Source organism: Triturus cristatus, chromosome 8 (assembly GCF_964204655.1).
Source record: "Triturus cristatus chromosome 8, aTriCri1.1, whole genome shotgun sequence".
Classification (NCBI taxonomy): Eukaryota; Metazoa; Chordata; class Amphibia; order Caudata; family Salamandridae; genus Triturus; species Triturus cristatus.
In genome coordinates this window covers 1686684833-1686701888 of record NC_140591.1, presented here as the reverse complement: position 1 = coordinate 1686701888, position 17056 = coordinate 1686684833, and the positions used below count along the sequence as shown (strand labels likewise).

Below are 17056 nucleotides of genomic sequence, written 5' to 3'. Positions count from 1 at the left end.
ACCCTACCCCTGTGGCGGTCCCCCTACCCCTGCTGCGGTTCTCCCTACCCCTGCTGCAGTCCTTCCTACCCCTGCTGCGGTCCTCCTACCCCTGCTGCGGTCCTCCTACCCCTGCTGCGGTCGTCCCTACCCCTGCTGCGGTCCTCCTACCCCTGCTGCGGTCCTCCCTACCCCTGCTGCGGTCCTCCCAACCCTGCTGCGGTCCCCCCTACCCCTGCTGCAGTCCCCCCTACCCCTGCTGCGGTCCTCCCTACCCCTGCTGCGGTCCCTCTACCCCTGCTGCGGTCCTCCCTACCCCTGCTGCGGTCCTCCCTACCCCTGCTGCGGTCCTCCGTACCCCTGCTGCGGTCCTCCCTACCCCTGCTGCGGTCCTCCGTACCCCTGCTGCGGTCCTCCCTACCCCTGCTGCGGTCCCCCCTACCCCTGCTGCGGTCCCCCTACCCCTGCTGTGGTCCTCCCTACCCTTGCTGCGGTCCCTCTGCCCCTGCTGCGGTCCCCCTCTGCCCCTGCTGCAGTTCCTCTACCCCTGCTGCAGTCCTCCCTACCCCTGCTGCGGCCCCCCTACCCCTGCTGCGGTCTCCTCTACCCCTGCTGCGGTCCCCTCTACCCCTGCTGCGGTCTCCTCTACCCCTGCTGCAGTCCCCCTACCCCTGCTGCGGTCCCCTCTACCCCTGCTGCAGTCCCCCCACCACACAAATATAACGCACACTAAGAGGAAATGGTAAATGTGCGCATTATGTCAGACAGAAGTGGGAATGCCACGTGTAATTCCAGTCCACACTGTAATTCTCTATTCCATGGGGATTGACTCCTGACAGCAGGAATTCCACGAGGGAATGACACACACGAGCAATAAATCTGGACACTGCACCTGTCTTTATGGAGTTCCTCGAGACTCGTACTGGGACTACGGGGCCTTAAGAAGACAGTTTCTGAAATATGACTTATCTCTCAAGAAGGTGAGCCGTGCCCCTCACTCACAGCAGCCCAGGGGGTGACTCAGTCACTGCAGCCACAGAAGTGCCATGAAACAAAGTGCCGAGCGTGGCGCAGCGCTGCGCTGCGCAATACAAGATAACGCCGAGCACAGCCACAAACTCAATGCTCCACCAAGGGCACAATGTGATTTCCTGCGTTGTGAAATACACGCAATTAAGAGACTTACCTAAGTGTGGAACATTTCATTAAAAGCGGCTTCAGCGCTCTGACATCCTCAGGGATCACCGTAACCTTCTGTAGATCAATGTTCTTGACTCGTGAAAACTTGAAACAGAATGAGAGGGCTCTGAAATCCATGGAACTCATATCACGCTTGATCGTACTCTTTGATATACGTATGTCTTTCACACATTCAGGTTCTGTTTTCACAAACTGTTCCTCTTGGGTCTCGTACAAACAGTGGAATAAGTCCATGGTGTGACTAGTGAGCTCGCCTCCTACTTGTTTTAGTTTTTCCGTTATCCATTTCTGTAGCACAGGTTTGATTTCTGGTGAAACCTTCCACTGGAATTTACTCCTTATCTTATCCAGTCTCTCTGTGTTGAGAAGGCCGAACAGAAAGCGCACGGTCAGCATCAAATGATTGTTTCCCAACTCTGTGTATTCCTTCAGTAAGCGGGTCACGGCTCGCTGCGGACTCTCTGTGTTCTCTGCAGTTGTATCATTTCCTTCTAGTATGTAAAAGAGCGCAGCAAAAAACTCCTGGAAGCTCAGGTGGATGAAGCTGTAGAGGCTGACCGTATCAGTACAATCTTTAAAAATATTATTGTTCAGGAAGAGGGATTGTAGGGCCGGTATGTCTACACCATGTTTAACTATGTCATGTTCTTCAAATAGGATTTTCCGCTGATAGACGCCTTCCTCAGCCAAGGCACACAGCCTCTTCAAGTTACTGGTAATGTTTTGCTTCACAGAGTCTTTACTCTGCTGCTTTAATAAATTGAAAAGATAAAGCAAGTAGACGGAAGTAATTGTTCTCAAATCACAGAAAGAATCCTCCTCATCTTCCATCTGCCCCTTGATGACAGTGCAGACAATCCAGCACACGATGGGCACAAAACACATGGTGTAGAGGATTTCATTTTCTTTTACTATTCCGATAGCGTTTGCAGCTTTTATTTCATCTCCAAAGAACCTTGTAAAATATTCCTTCCTACCAGCTTCAGAAAACCCAAGTATCTCTGCGAGGCGTTCGCCCTTCACACACTTTTCAAGGGCGTACAAAGCAGTTGGCCTGGTGGTGACTATTTTATATGAATCCTTTAGATACCTTTCCTTTATTAAACTGAAGATTGTTTTACCCTCCTCAGATTTTTTATCAGGATCGTCAGACAGCAAATCTTCATTGATTTTAAGTTCATCGAAGCCGTCGATGATGAAGAGCCTCCTTTCGGGGTTGGCTTCGATCTCACTCATTGACAGGATCGGCCCCCCTTCAATGCTGGGTAAGATGAGGTCAGCGATCGTCGTCTGTGCACTCAGCTGGTCATATTCTCTGCAGTGGATGTAAAACACATGCTCAAATCTGTCCCGGAAGAGGTTGCCCGACGCCCAGTCAAACATGATCTTTCGGGCAGTCATTGTCTTTCCGATCCCGGCCACTCCCTGGAGCACCACAGTCCTGGGGATGTGTCCATCCTCTTCAGGGGAAAATAAATCGTGGATGCTAGAGTATGAATCTGCAGCTCTTTCTTCCATAAGCCGTAGATGTCTCTCTCCACATGACATTATTTCATGTTCTTTATCTTTCTTATTACAATAGTTTTTTAAAATGAGGAGCTTTGTATACCTTTCTTCTAAAGTCACAGTTTCACCGATTCTACTGTCATTATCTTTCATTTCTCTGAATCCATATTTAATATATTCCTTGTACTTCCTCTTGGAATCTGTTTAAAAATAGAGACAACATATGAAACATGTACTTAGGAATATAATGAGAGTTAACATTGATACAGTTTAATTTAACTTTGCGGTCACAATGAACATGAAACACCAGATTTATTTATAGTCGCCGCTACGGTTGGTTCTTGTTTGGTGAGATCGAAGAGAATAAGACATTTCACGGTGAGATCTTAACATCGGGGATTCTTTGTTGTCCTGAAATATCAGACTTTGATTGAAATAGACAGGGCAGGTACAACAAGGACATAATTCCCAGGAAAGAAGACTATTTTAGGAAATGGAGGCTCAGTTATAACTACATATATTTCCTCAAAACATCTACCAGCAAAAGAAAAACATCATTGATTCATCAAACAAGGAAGCCAAAATACTTGAGAGAAACAACAAAGTTATCAGCTCGGAGTCTCCCTTCCACAGATGTCCTCACGCCTAGCAGTCCTCGTGCAGCCGCCCTTCACTACAATGTCTGTAATGGAATCTACACCCCTGAAACAGTCGTGTGGGAGACTCTACATTCATCAAGAGAGTCCACATCGCTGATGGCGAGTGAAGATCACACAAGGAGCCGTTGGTTGCCACAGTCCAGGATTAGATCTCCACACACTGCCAATTTCAAGGTAGATGCCCAACCACAAGTGCCCTGGTAATGAGTGAGGTGTGCGCTGATCCCGGTAACTACCGTTACCCCAGGCTGAGCGGAGCCATTCATCAGAAACCGTATATACCCGCTAATCTGAGTTTCCGTGTGAAACTCATAAATAAAGCCATCATTGAGGGATTACTCGCACACTCTCATGCCGACTGATATATCAGATTACAGAAATAATCAGTGCTCTTCACAGACACATGACTGGAACCAACAAATGTAGACTGCTAAAAGGCCACACCCCAGTCAGCATGATAATCCCAGTTAATCTTTGGCCCATCCAAAAACAAACCCTTTACAATTAACAACAAATGCAAGACACAGATGACCTACATCTGTGAAGCTCTGAGGGAAAAACTCAGTTGAAGACTGAAAAAGATGCAATCTAACATTTTATTTTTTGTGCAAGTGGAGCCTTTGGTAACGCTCTCTTCGGTGGATATTGTATTCAACTCCAGACTCCTCACCTTACAATACTACCCCGGTATCCGATTGGACCCGGGTACTTTTCATAGCTCATCGTACAGCTTATTGATAGATTCATACCGCCCCAGAAGTGAGGAAGTAGCACCAGATAAGCCCCCCTTTCTGAACACCCAGCTGTGGAGCATCAACAATTGTAGGAAACAGTGTGCTGGACACTAATTTGGAGCCTTTTATTAGATTTTAGAAAGGACCAGGTCACAAAACGGAGAAGTGGGAAGGCAAGGAGGAATCCGCAGTTAGAGTATGCACCAGAAAGAGGATTACAAATGGTTAAGGCCTGATTAGGAGTGCAGCGGTCATAAGACCGCCGCACTCACACTGGCGGTGGTCCGTCCGCCCCATTACAACTTTAAAACGAAACTGCGCCACAATGTAATATGTTCAGCGGGACTGGCGCAGTCCCGTTAAGCATATATTACGAGTTCCTGCACTGCCAGTCATTTCATGGCGGGTGCCCCGCGGGTGGTGCAGGAACAAAGGGGTCCCTACATGCTCCCCATTGCCCCCCTACCATAGGAATACAATCGGGGGGAAGAGCATGCACCTTGCTGTCTGTATTCCCCCAAAGTTCCAGCATGGCATGGATGTCACCGTCCATGCCATACTGGAAATTTTTTTGCCATTCCCATTGCAGTGCCTGTTTTCCAGGCACCGTCATGGGAAAGGCAAAGGACCGTCTGCCTTACACAAGTTCAACTCTTAATAAGGTAGCGGAAGTGATGTCACGCAGTTATTATCTTCCTTGTCCCTGCCTTCAGGTGCAATTGTCTCCTGTTTGCTGCTGGGGTACTACAGGAAGTACCTAGAGTGGAATCAAGAGAGAAAGTAAACACGGCTCTTCAAGGTTTATTTCCTTTCTGCTTTTGCCAGTCCCTTCAGGGCCCCCTTGAGACATGGGGCAGAAAGGGTTTTGTTAAAGTACGAAATGGCTAGAAGCTGCTAGGCCTGATGGCCCTCCAATTTCCCTTCATTCCCTTCCCATGTCAAGGTGGGTGAAGACATAAATGGTCCATTGATGCCACACTTCTACAAGGTACCACCCACCCAGGAATAAACATGTGGCAATCAACTGAGCTAGCTGTGCACTGGAGAAAACCGCACCACCTTTGACAATTCAAAGAATGAGAAAAACTGCAAACGGCTCAACATAAATAAAAACTAATATTTTAAATTAAGGATAAGAAATCAATGCAGCGATCTTAGAGGTGGGGCGGGCAAGCAGTGTGGTGCGAGGGAGGCAGCGGGAAGAAGATTAAATGAGAGCACTACACTGCAAAAAATGAAGAACCAAACGGGGTGTAGGAAGGAGATTAGGAAAACGCCTATGAAGGTCCTCGCACTTTACAATGTGTTGTGCTGTTTTGAGACACATGCAGCTTTCTCGCTGTACAGGAGCAAAATAAATTAAGAAATACAAATAATCAAAGGGTCTTCGACAGGGGAGGTTGTGAAAACAGTTCACTTTTCCACTCAGCCAGTTCAACAACCTACTTTTTGAAGTTAAAAGCAACAAGAGGATTACTGCCATCAGTTTACAGAAAAGACACCAAAGAATGAGATACAAGGCTAACATCCTCCCCCCAATGTGGGAAAAATACCTAACTAAATAAAACAGGACTTCGAGGCACGAATTCCTCTCTCTTTTATATGAAAGGTGGACGCCAAATTAAAAAGAACATATTACCACTAAGTTTCAAGGAAATAAAAGTCACACTCAAACATAGTGTTCAGCCAATCATTGCAAATAAGAAAACAATAGTTCTGTAACACCAAACTTCACCAATCCTCCGTAACATAATGCAGTCTTCTACTGTTCATTGTGGAACAGAATATACCATGATGTACAAAGTCAACTTAAGATCTAAAGACAACCATATTTGACACACTTTGCACCGCTTGTGTGGTTAACAGTCCAAACCTTGTGTGTTTTGGAGACAAAATGGGTTTGCAGATATATTTGTTGTATCATTGTGCCTGGCCTTTTCATAGTCACAAAACATAGCAGCCAGAGATTCAGCATATTTCAGCAGCAATTCAAAAGTACCCGTGTGGAGATCCTCTGTTAATAGATCCACCAACTCCAGCCTCTCGGGTCAAAATCCCCCCTTCTTACTCATTTAAGTTATTTATTCAGTAGACAACATTTTGAACAAGTACTAAAGAAAAGTAGTGGTGCACAGAATAGAAGGCAGATGGGTGGGTGACAAGCACCAACGTTAGTTATAGTTTAAGATCATAGGTCTGTCGTGTGACCATAGACAGCAAAGGCGCACTTCTTAATACATAACTTTAGCTAATATGATACATCGGACGAAATCTGTACATTTACAGTATGTTAGGGTTATGACAGGGGCTAATTATCCTTTGTCTTCCAGTACCAAGAGATACATCTTTTACATGTATAGTATTTTTTTTTTCCTCAGCGCCAGGAAGCCTGCAAGGTATCAGCTGCGCTATATAAATAATTAAAATAATAATAATGTATTCAATTCAGAAAGTCATTATTTGTGTACAATACTTTTCCCGAGCACTGGCAAAGTCAGTAGGGCTGGCTTTAATGTGATGAACAGCATTCCTGCAAGCAATGCAGGTAAATAAGATTTGTCAATGTTTGTGTTTACATGTGTTGCGCATTAAAGCAAGGCCTATTGGCTTTGTCAATGCTCCTTAATTTCGGGATTGATGGCTTGTCTGGCTTAATGCATGAGGTCATTGTTAAATCCAAATTAGTGTAGATTATATCACGTGACCTGGCTCTGCATTTAAAGGGTATTTCACTGCCAAGACAGCATGTTAATAACAGAGGAAAGGAGACCAGAACCAACAGCAGAGGGTTGGTGTTCAGGTGTGCTGCTTTACATGGACAGCATAAAACTACACACCACAGCAGTGCCTCTCCTTTGGTCAACAGTGTCTTGGACGGGATGATCTCCCCCTGGCTGTGGTTGCACCTGGCAGTGTTCATGCCACACTAATGCAACCATTGTTCCCCCTGAAATCAGGGGCATGGCTATCAATGGTGCAGCAGGTGCGGTGGCACCGAGACACCTGGTTATTAGGAATCCACTTTACCAATGACTGTTTTGTATTGCAAAACTAGGCGACTGGGGCAAGTTTCCTAGCTTGCAGTTAGGGCACAGGGATCTGTACCGCTGCTTAAACCAGATACAGCTAAAAAAAATCCCTTTCTGAACTTTTTCAGCTATAAAGAGGCCCTTTTGAAGGCTTGAGGCAGACACTGGGGCAGGGACTCGGTCCTTAGTGTTGCAAGTTACACGTGCAGCAGCCAGGCATCTTCCACTAGGAATGAAGTGCCATGTGATACAAGATGTGTTCCCAGCCACGAAAACCCTGCAACAAAGACATCTAAAAATGGCTGATTTGTATGCTAAATAGATGTTCGTTATCCATATAGATGGGTGCAATACTGAATTAGAGCTCAGGTTTGTATTTCTATCAAAGAGCTGTTCAGGCGCCAGTTCTTTAGAAGATAGGGATGATACCAAGGATGATAGATGGTTATGCAAACACTGCTTCCACATGCATGCAATGAATGCAAATGCCACTGTGTTGGCATTGTACCACCATGTGTGAGAAATGTGCATGTGTTGTGTTAATGACAACCAGTAATTTCAGGAACTAAATGTCAATTATGCGAATTCCAATAATTTCCAGCCTTGTGCGCACCAGTGTATATGTGCTACGTCCTAGGAGGCTGCCCAGTGTATATGTGCTACGTCCTAGGAGGCTGCCCAGTGTATATGTGCTACCTCCTAGGAGGCTGCCCAGTGTATATGTGCTACCTCCTGAAGGCTGCCCGGTGTATATGTGCTACCTCCTAGGAGGCTGCCCAGTGCATATGTGCTACCTCCTAAGAGGCTGCCCAGTGTATATGTGCTACCTCCTGGAGGCTGCCCAGTGTATATGTGCTACCTCCTAGGAGGCTGCCCAGTGTATATGTGCCACCTCCTAGGAGGCTGCCCAGTGTATATGTGCTAGCTCCTGGAGGCTGCCCAGTGTATATGTGCTACCTCCTGGAGGCTGCCCAGTGTATATGTTCTACCTCCTGGAGGCTGCCCAGTGTATATATGCTACCTCCCAGGAGGCTGCCCAGTGTATATGTGGAACCTCCCAGGAGGCTGCCCAGTGCATATGTGCTACCTCCTAAGAGGCTGCCCAGTGTATATGTGCTACCTCCTAGGAGGCTGTCCAGTGTATATGTGCTACCTCCTAGGAGGCTGCCCAGTGTATATGTGCTACCTCCTGGAGGCTGTCCAGTGTATATGTGCTACCTCCTGGAGGCTGCCCAGTGTATATGTGCTACCTCCTGGAGGCTGCCCAGTGTATATGTGCTACCTCCTGGAGGCTGCCCAGTGTATATGTTCTACCTCCTGGAGGCTGCCCAGTGTATATATGCTACCTCCCAGGAGGCTGCCCAGTGTATATGTGCTACCTCCTGGAGGCTGCCCAGTGTATATGTTCTACCTCCTAGGAGGCTGCCCAGTGTATATGTGCTACCTCCTAGGAGGCTGCCCGGTGTACATGTGCTACCTCCTAGGAGGCTGCCCAGTGTATATGTGCTACCCTCCAGGAGGCTGTCCAGTGTATATGTGCTACCTCCTGGAGGCTGCCCAGGGTATATGTGCTACCTCCCAGGAGGCTGCCCAGTGTATATGTACTACCTCCGAGGCTGCCCAGTGTATATGTGCTACCTCCTGGAGGCTGCCAAGTGTATATGTGCTACCTACTGGAGGCTGCCCAGTTTATATGTGCCAGCTCCTAGGAGGCTGCCCAGTGTATATGTTCTACCTCCTAGGAGCCTGCCCAGTGTCTATGTGCTAGCTCCTGGAGGCTGCCCAGTGTATATGTGCTACCTCCTAGGAGGCTGCCCAGTGTATATGTGCTACCTCCTGGAAGCTGCCCAGTGTATATGTGCTACCTCCTGGAGGCTGCCCAGTGTATATGTGCTACCTCCTAGGAGGCTGCCCAGTGTATATGTGCTACCTCCTAGGAGGCTGCCCAGTGTATATGTGCTACCTCCTAGGAGGCTGCCCAGTGTATATGTGCTACCTCCTAGGAGGCTGCCCAGTGTATATGTGCTACCTCCCAGGAGGCTGTCCAGTGTATATGTGCTACCTCCTGGAGGCTGCCCAGTGTATATGTGCTACCTCCCAGGAGGCTGCCCAGTGTATATGTGCTACCTCCGAGGCTGCCCAGTGTATGTGTGCTACCTCCTGCAGGCTGCCCAGTGTATATGTGCTACCTCCTGGAGACTGCCCAGTGTAAATGTGCTACCTCCTAGGAGGCTGCCTAGTGTATATGTGCTACCTCCTAGGAGGCTGCCCAGTGTATATGTGCTACCTCCTAGGAGGCTGCCCAGTGTATATGTGCTACCTCCTGAAGGCTGCCCGGTGTATATGTGCTACCTCCTAGGAGGCTGCCCAGTTTACATGTGCTACCTCCTGGAGGCTGTCCAGTGTATATGTGCTACCTCCTAGGAGGCTGCCCAGTGCATATGTGCTACCTCTTAGGAGGCTGCCCAGTGCATATGTGCTACCTCCTAGGAGGCTGCCCAGTGTATATGTGCTACCTCCTAGGAGGCTGCCCAGTGTATATGTGCTACCTCCTGGAGGCTGTCCAGTGTATATGTGCTACCTCCTGGAGGCTGCTCAGTGTATATGTGCTACCTCCTAGGAGGCTGCCCGGTGTATATGTGCTACCTCCTGGAGGCTGCCCAGTGTATATGTGCTACCTCCTGGAGGCTGCCCAGTGTATATGTGCTACCTCCTAGGAGGCTGCCCAGTGTACATGTGCTACCTCCTAGGAGGCTGTCCAGTGTATATGTGCTACCTCCTGGAGGCTGCCCAGTGTATATGTGCTACCTCCCAGGAGGCTGCCCAGTGTATATGTACTACCTCCGAGGCTGCCCAGTGTATATGTGCTACCTCCTGCAGGCTGCCCAGTGTATATGTGCTACCTCCTGGAGGCTGCCCAGTTTATATGAGCTACCTCCTAGGAGGCTGCCCAGTGTATATGTTCTACCTCCTAGGAGCCTGCCCAGTGTCTATGTGCTAGCTCCTGGAGGCTGCCCAGTGTATATGTGCTACCTCCTAGGAGGCTGCCCAGTGTATATGTGCTACCTCCTGGAGGCTGCCCAGTGTATATGTGCCACCTCCTGGGAGGCTGCCCAGTGTATATGTGCTACCTCCTGGAGGCTGCCCAGTGTATATGTTCTACCTCCTAGGAGGCTGCCCAGTGTATATGTGCTACCTCCTGGAGGCTGCCCAGTGTATATGTTCTACCTCCTAGGAGGCTGCCAAGTGTATATGTGCTACCTCCTAGGAGGCTGCCCAGTGTATATGTGCTACCTCCTAGGAGGCTGCCCAGTGTATATGTGCTACCTCCCAGGAGGCTGTCCAGTGTATATGTGCTACCTCCTGGAGGCTGCCCAGTGTATATGTGCTACCTCCCAGGAGGCTGCCCAGTGTATATATGCTACCTCCGAGGCTGCCCAGTGTATGTGTGCTACCTCCTGCAGGCTGCCCAGTGTATATGTGCTACCTCCTGGAGACTGCCCAGTGTAAATGTGCTACCTCCCAGGAGGCTGTCCAGTGTATATGTGCTACCTCCTAGGAGGCTGCCCAGTGTATATGTTCTACCTCCTAGGAGCCTGCCCAGTGTATATGTGCTAGCTCCTGGAGGCTGCCCAGTGTATATGTGCTACCTCCTAGGAGGCTGCCCAGTGTATATGTGCTACCTCCTGGAGGCTGCCCAGTGTATATGTGCTACCTCCTAGGAGGCTGCCCAGTGTATATGTGCTACCTCCTGGAGGCTGCCCAGTGTATATGTTCTACCTCCTAGGAGGCTGCCCAGTGTATATGTGCTACCTCCTAGGAGGCTGCCCAGTGTATATGTGCTACCTCCTGGAGGCTACCCAGTGTATATGTGCTACCTCCTGGAGGCTGCCCAGTGTATACGTGCTACCTCCTAGGAGGCTGCCCAGTGTATATGTGCTAACTCCTGGAGGCTGCCCAGTGTATATGTGCTACCTCCTAGGAGGCTGCCCAGTGTATATGTGCTACCTCCTAGGAGGCTGCCCAGTGTATATGTGCTACCTCCTGGAACCTGCCCAGTGTATATGTGCTACCTCCTGGAGGCTGCCCAGTGTATATGTGCTACCTCCTAGGAGGCTGCCCAGTGTATATGTGCTACCTCCGAGGCTGCCCAGTGTATATGTGCTACCTCCTGGAGGCTGCCCAGTGTATATGTGCTACCTCCTGGAGGCTGCCCGGTGTATATGTGCTACCTCCTAGGAGGCTGCCCAGTGTATATGTGCTACCTCCTGGAGGCTGCCCAGTGTATATGTGCTGCCTCCTGGAGGCTGCCCAGTGTATATCTGCTACCTCCTAGGAGGCTGCCCAGTGTATATGTGCTACCTCCTAGGAGACTGCCCAGTGTATATGTGCTACCTCCTGGAGGCTGCCCAGTGTATATGTGGTACCTCCTAGGAGGCTGCCCAGTGTATATTTGCTACCTCCTAGGAGGCTGCCCAGTGTATATGTGCTACCTCCTAGGAGGCTGCCCAGTGTATATGTGCTACCTCCTAGGAGGCTGCCCAGTGTATATGAGCTACCTCCTGGAGGCTGCCCAGTGTAGATGTGCTACCTCCTAGGAGGCTGCCCAGTGTAGATGTGCTACCTCCTAGGAGGCTGCCCAGTGTATATGTGCTACCTCCTGGAGGCTGTCCAGTGTATATGTGCTACCTCCTAGGATGCTGCCCAGTGTATATGTGCTACCTCCTAGGAGGCTGCCCAGTGTATATGTGCTACCTCCTAGGAGGCTGCCCAGTGTATATGTGCTACCTCCTGGACGCTGCCAAGTGTATATGTACTACCTCCTAGGAGGCTGCCCAGTGTATATGTGCTACATCCTGGAGGCTGCCCAGTGTATATGTGCTACCTCCTGGAGGCTGCCCAGTGTATATGTGCTACCTCCTAGGAGGCTGCCCAGTGTACATGTGCTACCTCCTGGAGGCTGCCCTGTGTATATGTGCTACCTCCTAGGAGGCTGCCTAGTGTATATGTGCTACCTCCTGGAGGCTGCCCAGTGTATATGTGCTACCTCCTGAAGGCTGCCCAGTTTATATGTGCTACCTCCTAGGAGGCTGCCCAGTGCATATGTGCTACCTCCTGGAGGCTGCCCAGTGTATATGTGCTACCTCCTAGGAGGCTTCCCAGTGTACATGTGCTACCTCCTAGGAGGCTGCCCAGTGTATATGTGCTACCTCCTGAAGGCTGCCCAGTTTATATGTGCTACCTCCTGGAGGCTGCCCAGTGTATATGTGCTACCTCCTGGAGGCTGCCCAGTGTATATGTGCTACCTCCTAGGAGGCTGCCTAGTGTATATGTGCTACCTCCTGGAGGCTGCCCAGTGTATATGTGCTACCTCTATGAGGCTGCCCAGTGTATATGTGCTACATCCTAGGAGGCTGCCCAGTGTATAAGTGCTACCTCCGAGGCTGCCCAGTGCATATGTGCTACCTCCTGGAGGCTGCCCAGTGTATAAGTGCTACCTCCGAGGCTGCCCAGTGTATATGTGCTACCTCCTGGAGGCTGCCCAGTGTATATGTGCTACTTCCTAGGAGGCTGCCCAGTGTATATGTGCTACCTCCTGGAGGCTGCCCAGTGTATATGTGCTACCTCCCAGGAGGCTGCCCAGTGTATATGTGCTACCTCCTAGGAGGCTGCCCAGTGTATATGTGCTACCTCCTAGGAGGCTGCTCAGTGTATATGTGTTACCTCCTGGAGGCTGCCCAGTGTATATGTGTTACCTCCTGGAGGCTGCCCAGTGTATATGTGCTACCTCCTGGAGGCTGCCCAGTGTATATGTGGTACCTCCTGGAGGCGGTCCAGTGTATATGTGCTACCTTCTAGGAGGCTGCCCAGTGTATATGTGCTACCTCCTGGAGGCTGTCCAGTGTATATTTGCTACCTCCTGGAGGCTGCCCAGTGTATATGTGCTACCTCCTGGAGGCTGCCCAGTGTATATGTGCTACCTCCTGGAGGCTGCCCAGTGCATATGTGCTACCTCCAAGGAGGCTGCCCAGTGTATATGTGCTACCTCCTAGGAGGCTGCCCAGTGTATATGTGGTACCTCCTGGAGTCTCCCCAGTGTATATGTGGTACCTCCTGGAGGCGGTCCAGTGTATATGTGCTACCTTCTAGGAGGCTGCCCAGTGTATATGTGCTACCTCCTAGGAGGCTGCCCAGTGCATATGTGCTACCTCCAAGGAGGCTGCCCAGTGTATATGTGCTACCTCCTGGAGGCTGCCCAGTGCATATGTGCTACCTCCAAGGAGGCTGCCCAGTGTATATGTGCTACCTCCTAGGAGGCTGCCCAGTGTATATGTGCTACCTCCTGGAGGCTGCCCAGTGTATATGTGCTACCTCCTAGGAGGCTGCCCACAATTACCTCAATGGAAGCTTATTGTATGATCATTTCACAAGCTGAGTAAATTAAAATGCCATCGGACCTATGTTAACCACAGATCCTTTCTCACAGGAAGTGTAGTGCTATTTTCAACTACTATTATGTCATGGGATGTGGTTTGGTGCTCTATTGCTAATATGTTAGTGCAAAGCCTTAAAAAAGGGCTTAGTTTTCAAGTAAAAATAATAAAGAATGTGGTCACGGCGCAGTTTTGATAATTTTTCATTCAACATTCAATGGGCAGCCTTTTAGTGGTTGCGATGTGGCAAAGTTTATTCATGCCAGGGTGTAGAGGTACAAAATGAAGACCGAGCCTTAGGACAGAACCAACAAAGTCCTGTGCAGCATAGGACGCCGAATGCGTGACAGATGATAGGCGTCTGACCTGCAGCATAGAAGGTTCAGGAAACGATAGGCAATCGTGAGCTGGGTTCGGAGCATTTACAGCCTTGCAAAGTTAAAGGTAGTTGTTCTCTAGTCTGAGTTGGAATGGTAAAGAGTTCCACAAGTAGAGTTTTTTTTATTGTATATTTATATAGCGTGAACTCGACCCGAAGGTATTGGAGCGCTTTACATGAGCACCGTATTTACATTACATATTCAGGCACGGGGAGATTCAGTGATTTGCCCAGAATCACAGGATGTCGACACGACCTCGAGGCTCGAACCCTGGTTTCCAGCACCAAAGTTGGCAGTCTAGTCGACAGACCACATCCTCTCTCCTAGTTTGAATATTGATTATTGCAATGTGATGCTTCCATCCCAAAGACCATGACCTTTGTTCTTATCTAATCAACCATTACCCCCAAGGCCCCAGAGCATGCAGAAAAGAAGCTAAATTGACACCAAATCTAAAAGGGAGCTCTGTATAGGAGTGTCTTGTGACTGCATGCACGAGGGCCAGATAGACCAGAGCTTCCTACAGTTCGGACTGCCTCATGGAGGCCATGTTCAGAAGTCTGCGGTCATTTACATCACTAAACAAGGCAAACCATGACAGAGAGAAACAATTTGCTTTTTACGAAGTTCTGCATCACTGACCGACCCCAATAGGCATTCCAGAACGTTCCTTTATTTGATGATGTCAGCTTGGGTTACCGGGCATTGTTACCTCATTCACAAGATGGCCCGTTTAAATGTAGGCAGCTTGCAATGCCCCTGAACCTCTACCAGAGAACCTACAACAGGGTACGGTCTTACATTAGGGCTCTGCAGCATACAATGCCACCCTGAGGGCAAAGGTCCAAGGTGGTCATGTCTAAGAGCATTGTGCCATCTAAGTGCATTAGGCTCCTGGATATGAGGAGTGTGCTTTCTTTATACATTATTGTCTGGCAGTGCCAACCTTTGAAAAGATTGTAGAAGTGGAGTTTTCAGACGCTCTTTGTCATGTACATACATTAGGGATGGGCACAGCGCCTAGTTTAATGTGCCTGAAGTCACATTTGTGTAATTGGATTGTATTTCGGTGCACTAATTTAACCCCTTGTGCCCGAGTGGTGCTAATTAGTGGGCATGCAGAAGCAGAGGATGTGTCATCAGAGCGTACTGAGAATATGTTCTTATAAGAGGCCGTGGTCGGGCTACATAATGTAGGACGGGCTGCACTCCAGAAGGGCTGTGCCCACTGGACACAACTGCAGACAGGCCCAGCGTCTGTCAGGAATGTACAACGAGGGTCATACCTGGGAGCACCGGTCCTTCTGCATACATTAGTGCCAGGCAGCAAGTGCAAATAAACCCTGTGAGAGAATGTTAAATGACAGCCCCATCTAGGAGCAAGGGGCTGTCTGCAGCCTACAGTGACAAACCTAGGAGAGACGAATAGATGCTGAATACCTAAAGAACCCAAACACCCCGCCTCAGTCTTCATAATTAATCCAATAAACACACCTCAGGGGTCATGTGGGTCCTTATTCAGAGGTGGGAGGGAACAAATAATTGACTAGAGGTTCACGGTGTCCTGTTCGCCCACCTCGTGGTTTCCGCGCCTCTTTGAAGGTGGTGCACCAGATTCGAGTCCCGCAGGAGGCTCAAACTTCCTGTGATTCTGGGCACATCACAATCTCCCAGTACCTAAAAATAAAATTAATATGCCCTGCTGTAGGGCAACTGTTACTCGTGTAAAGCGCTCCGATACCTTCGGGTCGAGTTCGCGCTATATAAAACTACAACAAAAAAAGGTTTTCTCCTGCCAACTCCACTACCTATAAACCAGTGAATGCCGTCAAATGCTCAAAGAAAGGCCTCATTCCCCACACTATGATATTAAACTCCCAGAGCATGACGAGAATATATGTTTTTTCTTTTTGAAATGCGCGTACGTGTTCTCTTGCCCCGTGTGCTGTTAGTCCAGTGTTTCTGGTATGCAGGTACGATAGGCTATGGGTTAGTGGTACGTGTGTCGGCAAAGCATGTGTGGCAGAAATCTGCACTCCGGTCTCAATACGTTTATCACTACGGCGCAGCTCTTAAATTACCTTTTAACTATACAAATACAGTTTAGGAAACGTTCTACATATAGCAGACTCTTCCAGAGTATTCCCTGAAAAATCCCCATGGATCACTCCTTAGCTTGCCCCCCAACAGTGCACCCCAAGCAAAAAGGCTGACTGACCCTGTCAGGACCCAGCAACCTCTACCGGGTCCAGCACCACTGCTTCGGCAGAGACCACGGCGGGAAGACACGGGGGGTCGGACGGGGCAGCATCGGGAGGTGGCTCCAGGCATACAATGGCTGCAGCGCCCTGGAGGCGCCCACCCGCAGGAGGCACATAAACTGGGAGCTGTAATGGTGGAATACGCGTGGAGTGCTGGCTGTGCTACAGTGCGCACCTACTCCAGCGCATGTGGTACTGCACGTCCCGTTGGGCGGCCATTAAAGAATCAGGCAACTACGCAAGTAGCTTTAAAAGCATTTAAATATTTATTTGCCGGCAAGTACGAAGCGTGTGCTTTTTTCTGCACTGCCGCAAACCAGTTTCAGGCCAACTGTCCGGTCCCGGTCCCGCTGGATAAGAAAAGGAGCTCACTTGACCCATTGCTGTTCTAGCCATTGTGAGGAGGCGAGGGGTCTGGTCGCAACAGTAGAGGCAGAGGTGGTTCGGGCAGAAGGGGCAGTGCTGTGATGTCAGACACCGTGCGCATGTCAAATGTAAATGACTGCGCACTACTTTAACAAGCACAGGCAATGCAATAGAACTCGCGTTTTCGTGAGTCCTACTGCATTTAAAACAAGAGGGAGGGCGGGCAAAAAGGCACGATCGGGAGTGGGGGGAGGGGTGTAATGGGTCGAGAAGTCACGGCTTGCGAGAGGGTTGTGGGGAAGCCCCAGGAACAAAAGAGCTTTAAAAAGTAATAGGGTCAGTAGCTAAGGAAGTATACATATGACGACATGGCCATGAGGAGGAGGGACTAACAAAACTAAAATCAATGGGAAGGCTGCATTTAAGACCTAAGCCAATTAAAAAGATGGGCTGGAGAGTGGGCGGTGCCGCCACGAAGCTTCCCCACTATAGTGTATACTGCATGCCT

General features: G+C 49.4%; 1 protein-coding gene across 4 annotated transcripts in view; it reads right to left on the bottom strand.

The window, feature by feature from the left end:
- LOC146808607 (NACHT, LRR and PYD domains-containing protein 3-like) overlaps window positions 1-17056 on the bottom strand; it is an 800827-nt gene that overhangs the window by 456328 nt on the left and 327443 nt on the right. For all 4 annotated transcript variants that reach the window (XM_085623632.1, XM_085623634.1, XM_085623635.1 and 1 more), the window contains exon 7: window positions 1166-2885. In XM_085623632.1, the coding sequence (XP_085479758.1) occupies window positions 1166-2885 (1720 nt within the window). The remainder of the gene's footprint in view (window positions 1-1165; window positions 2886-17056) is intronic.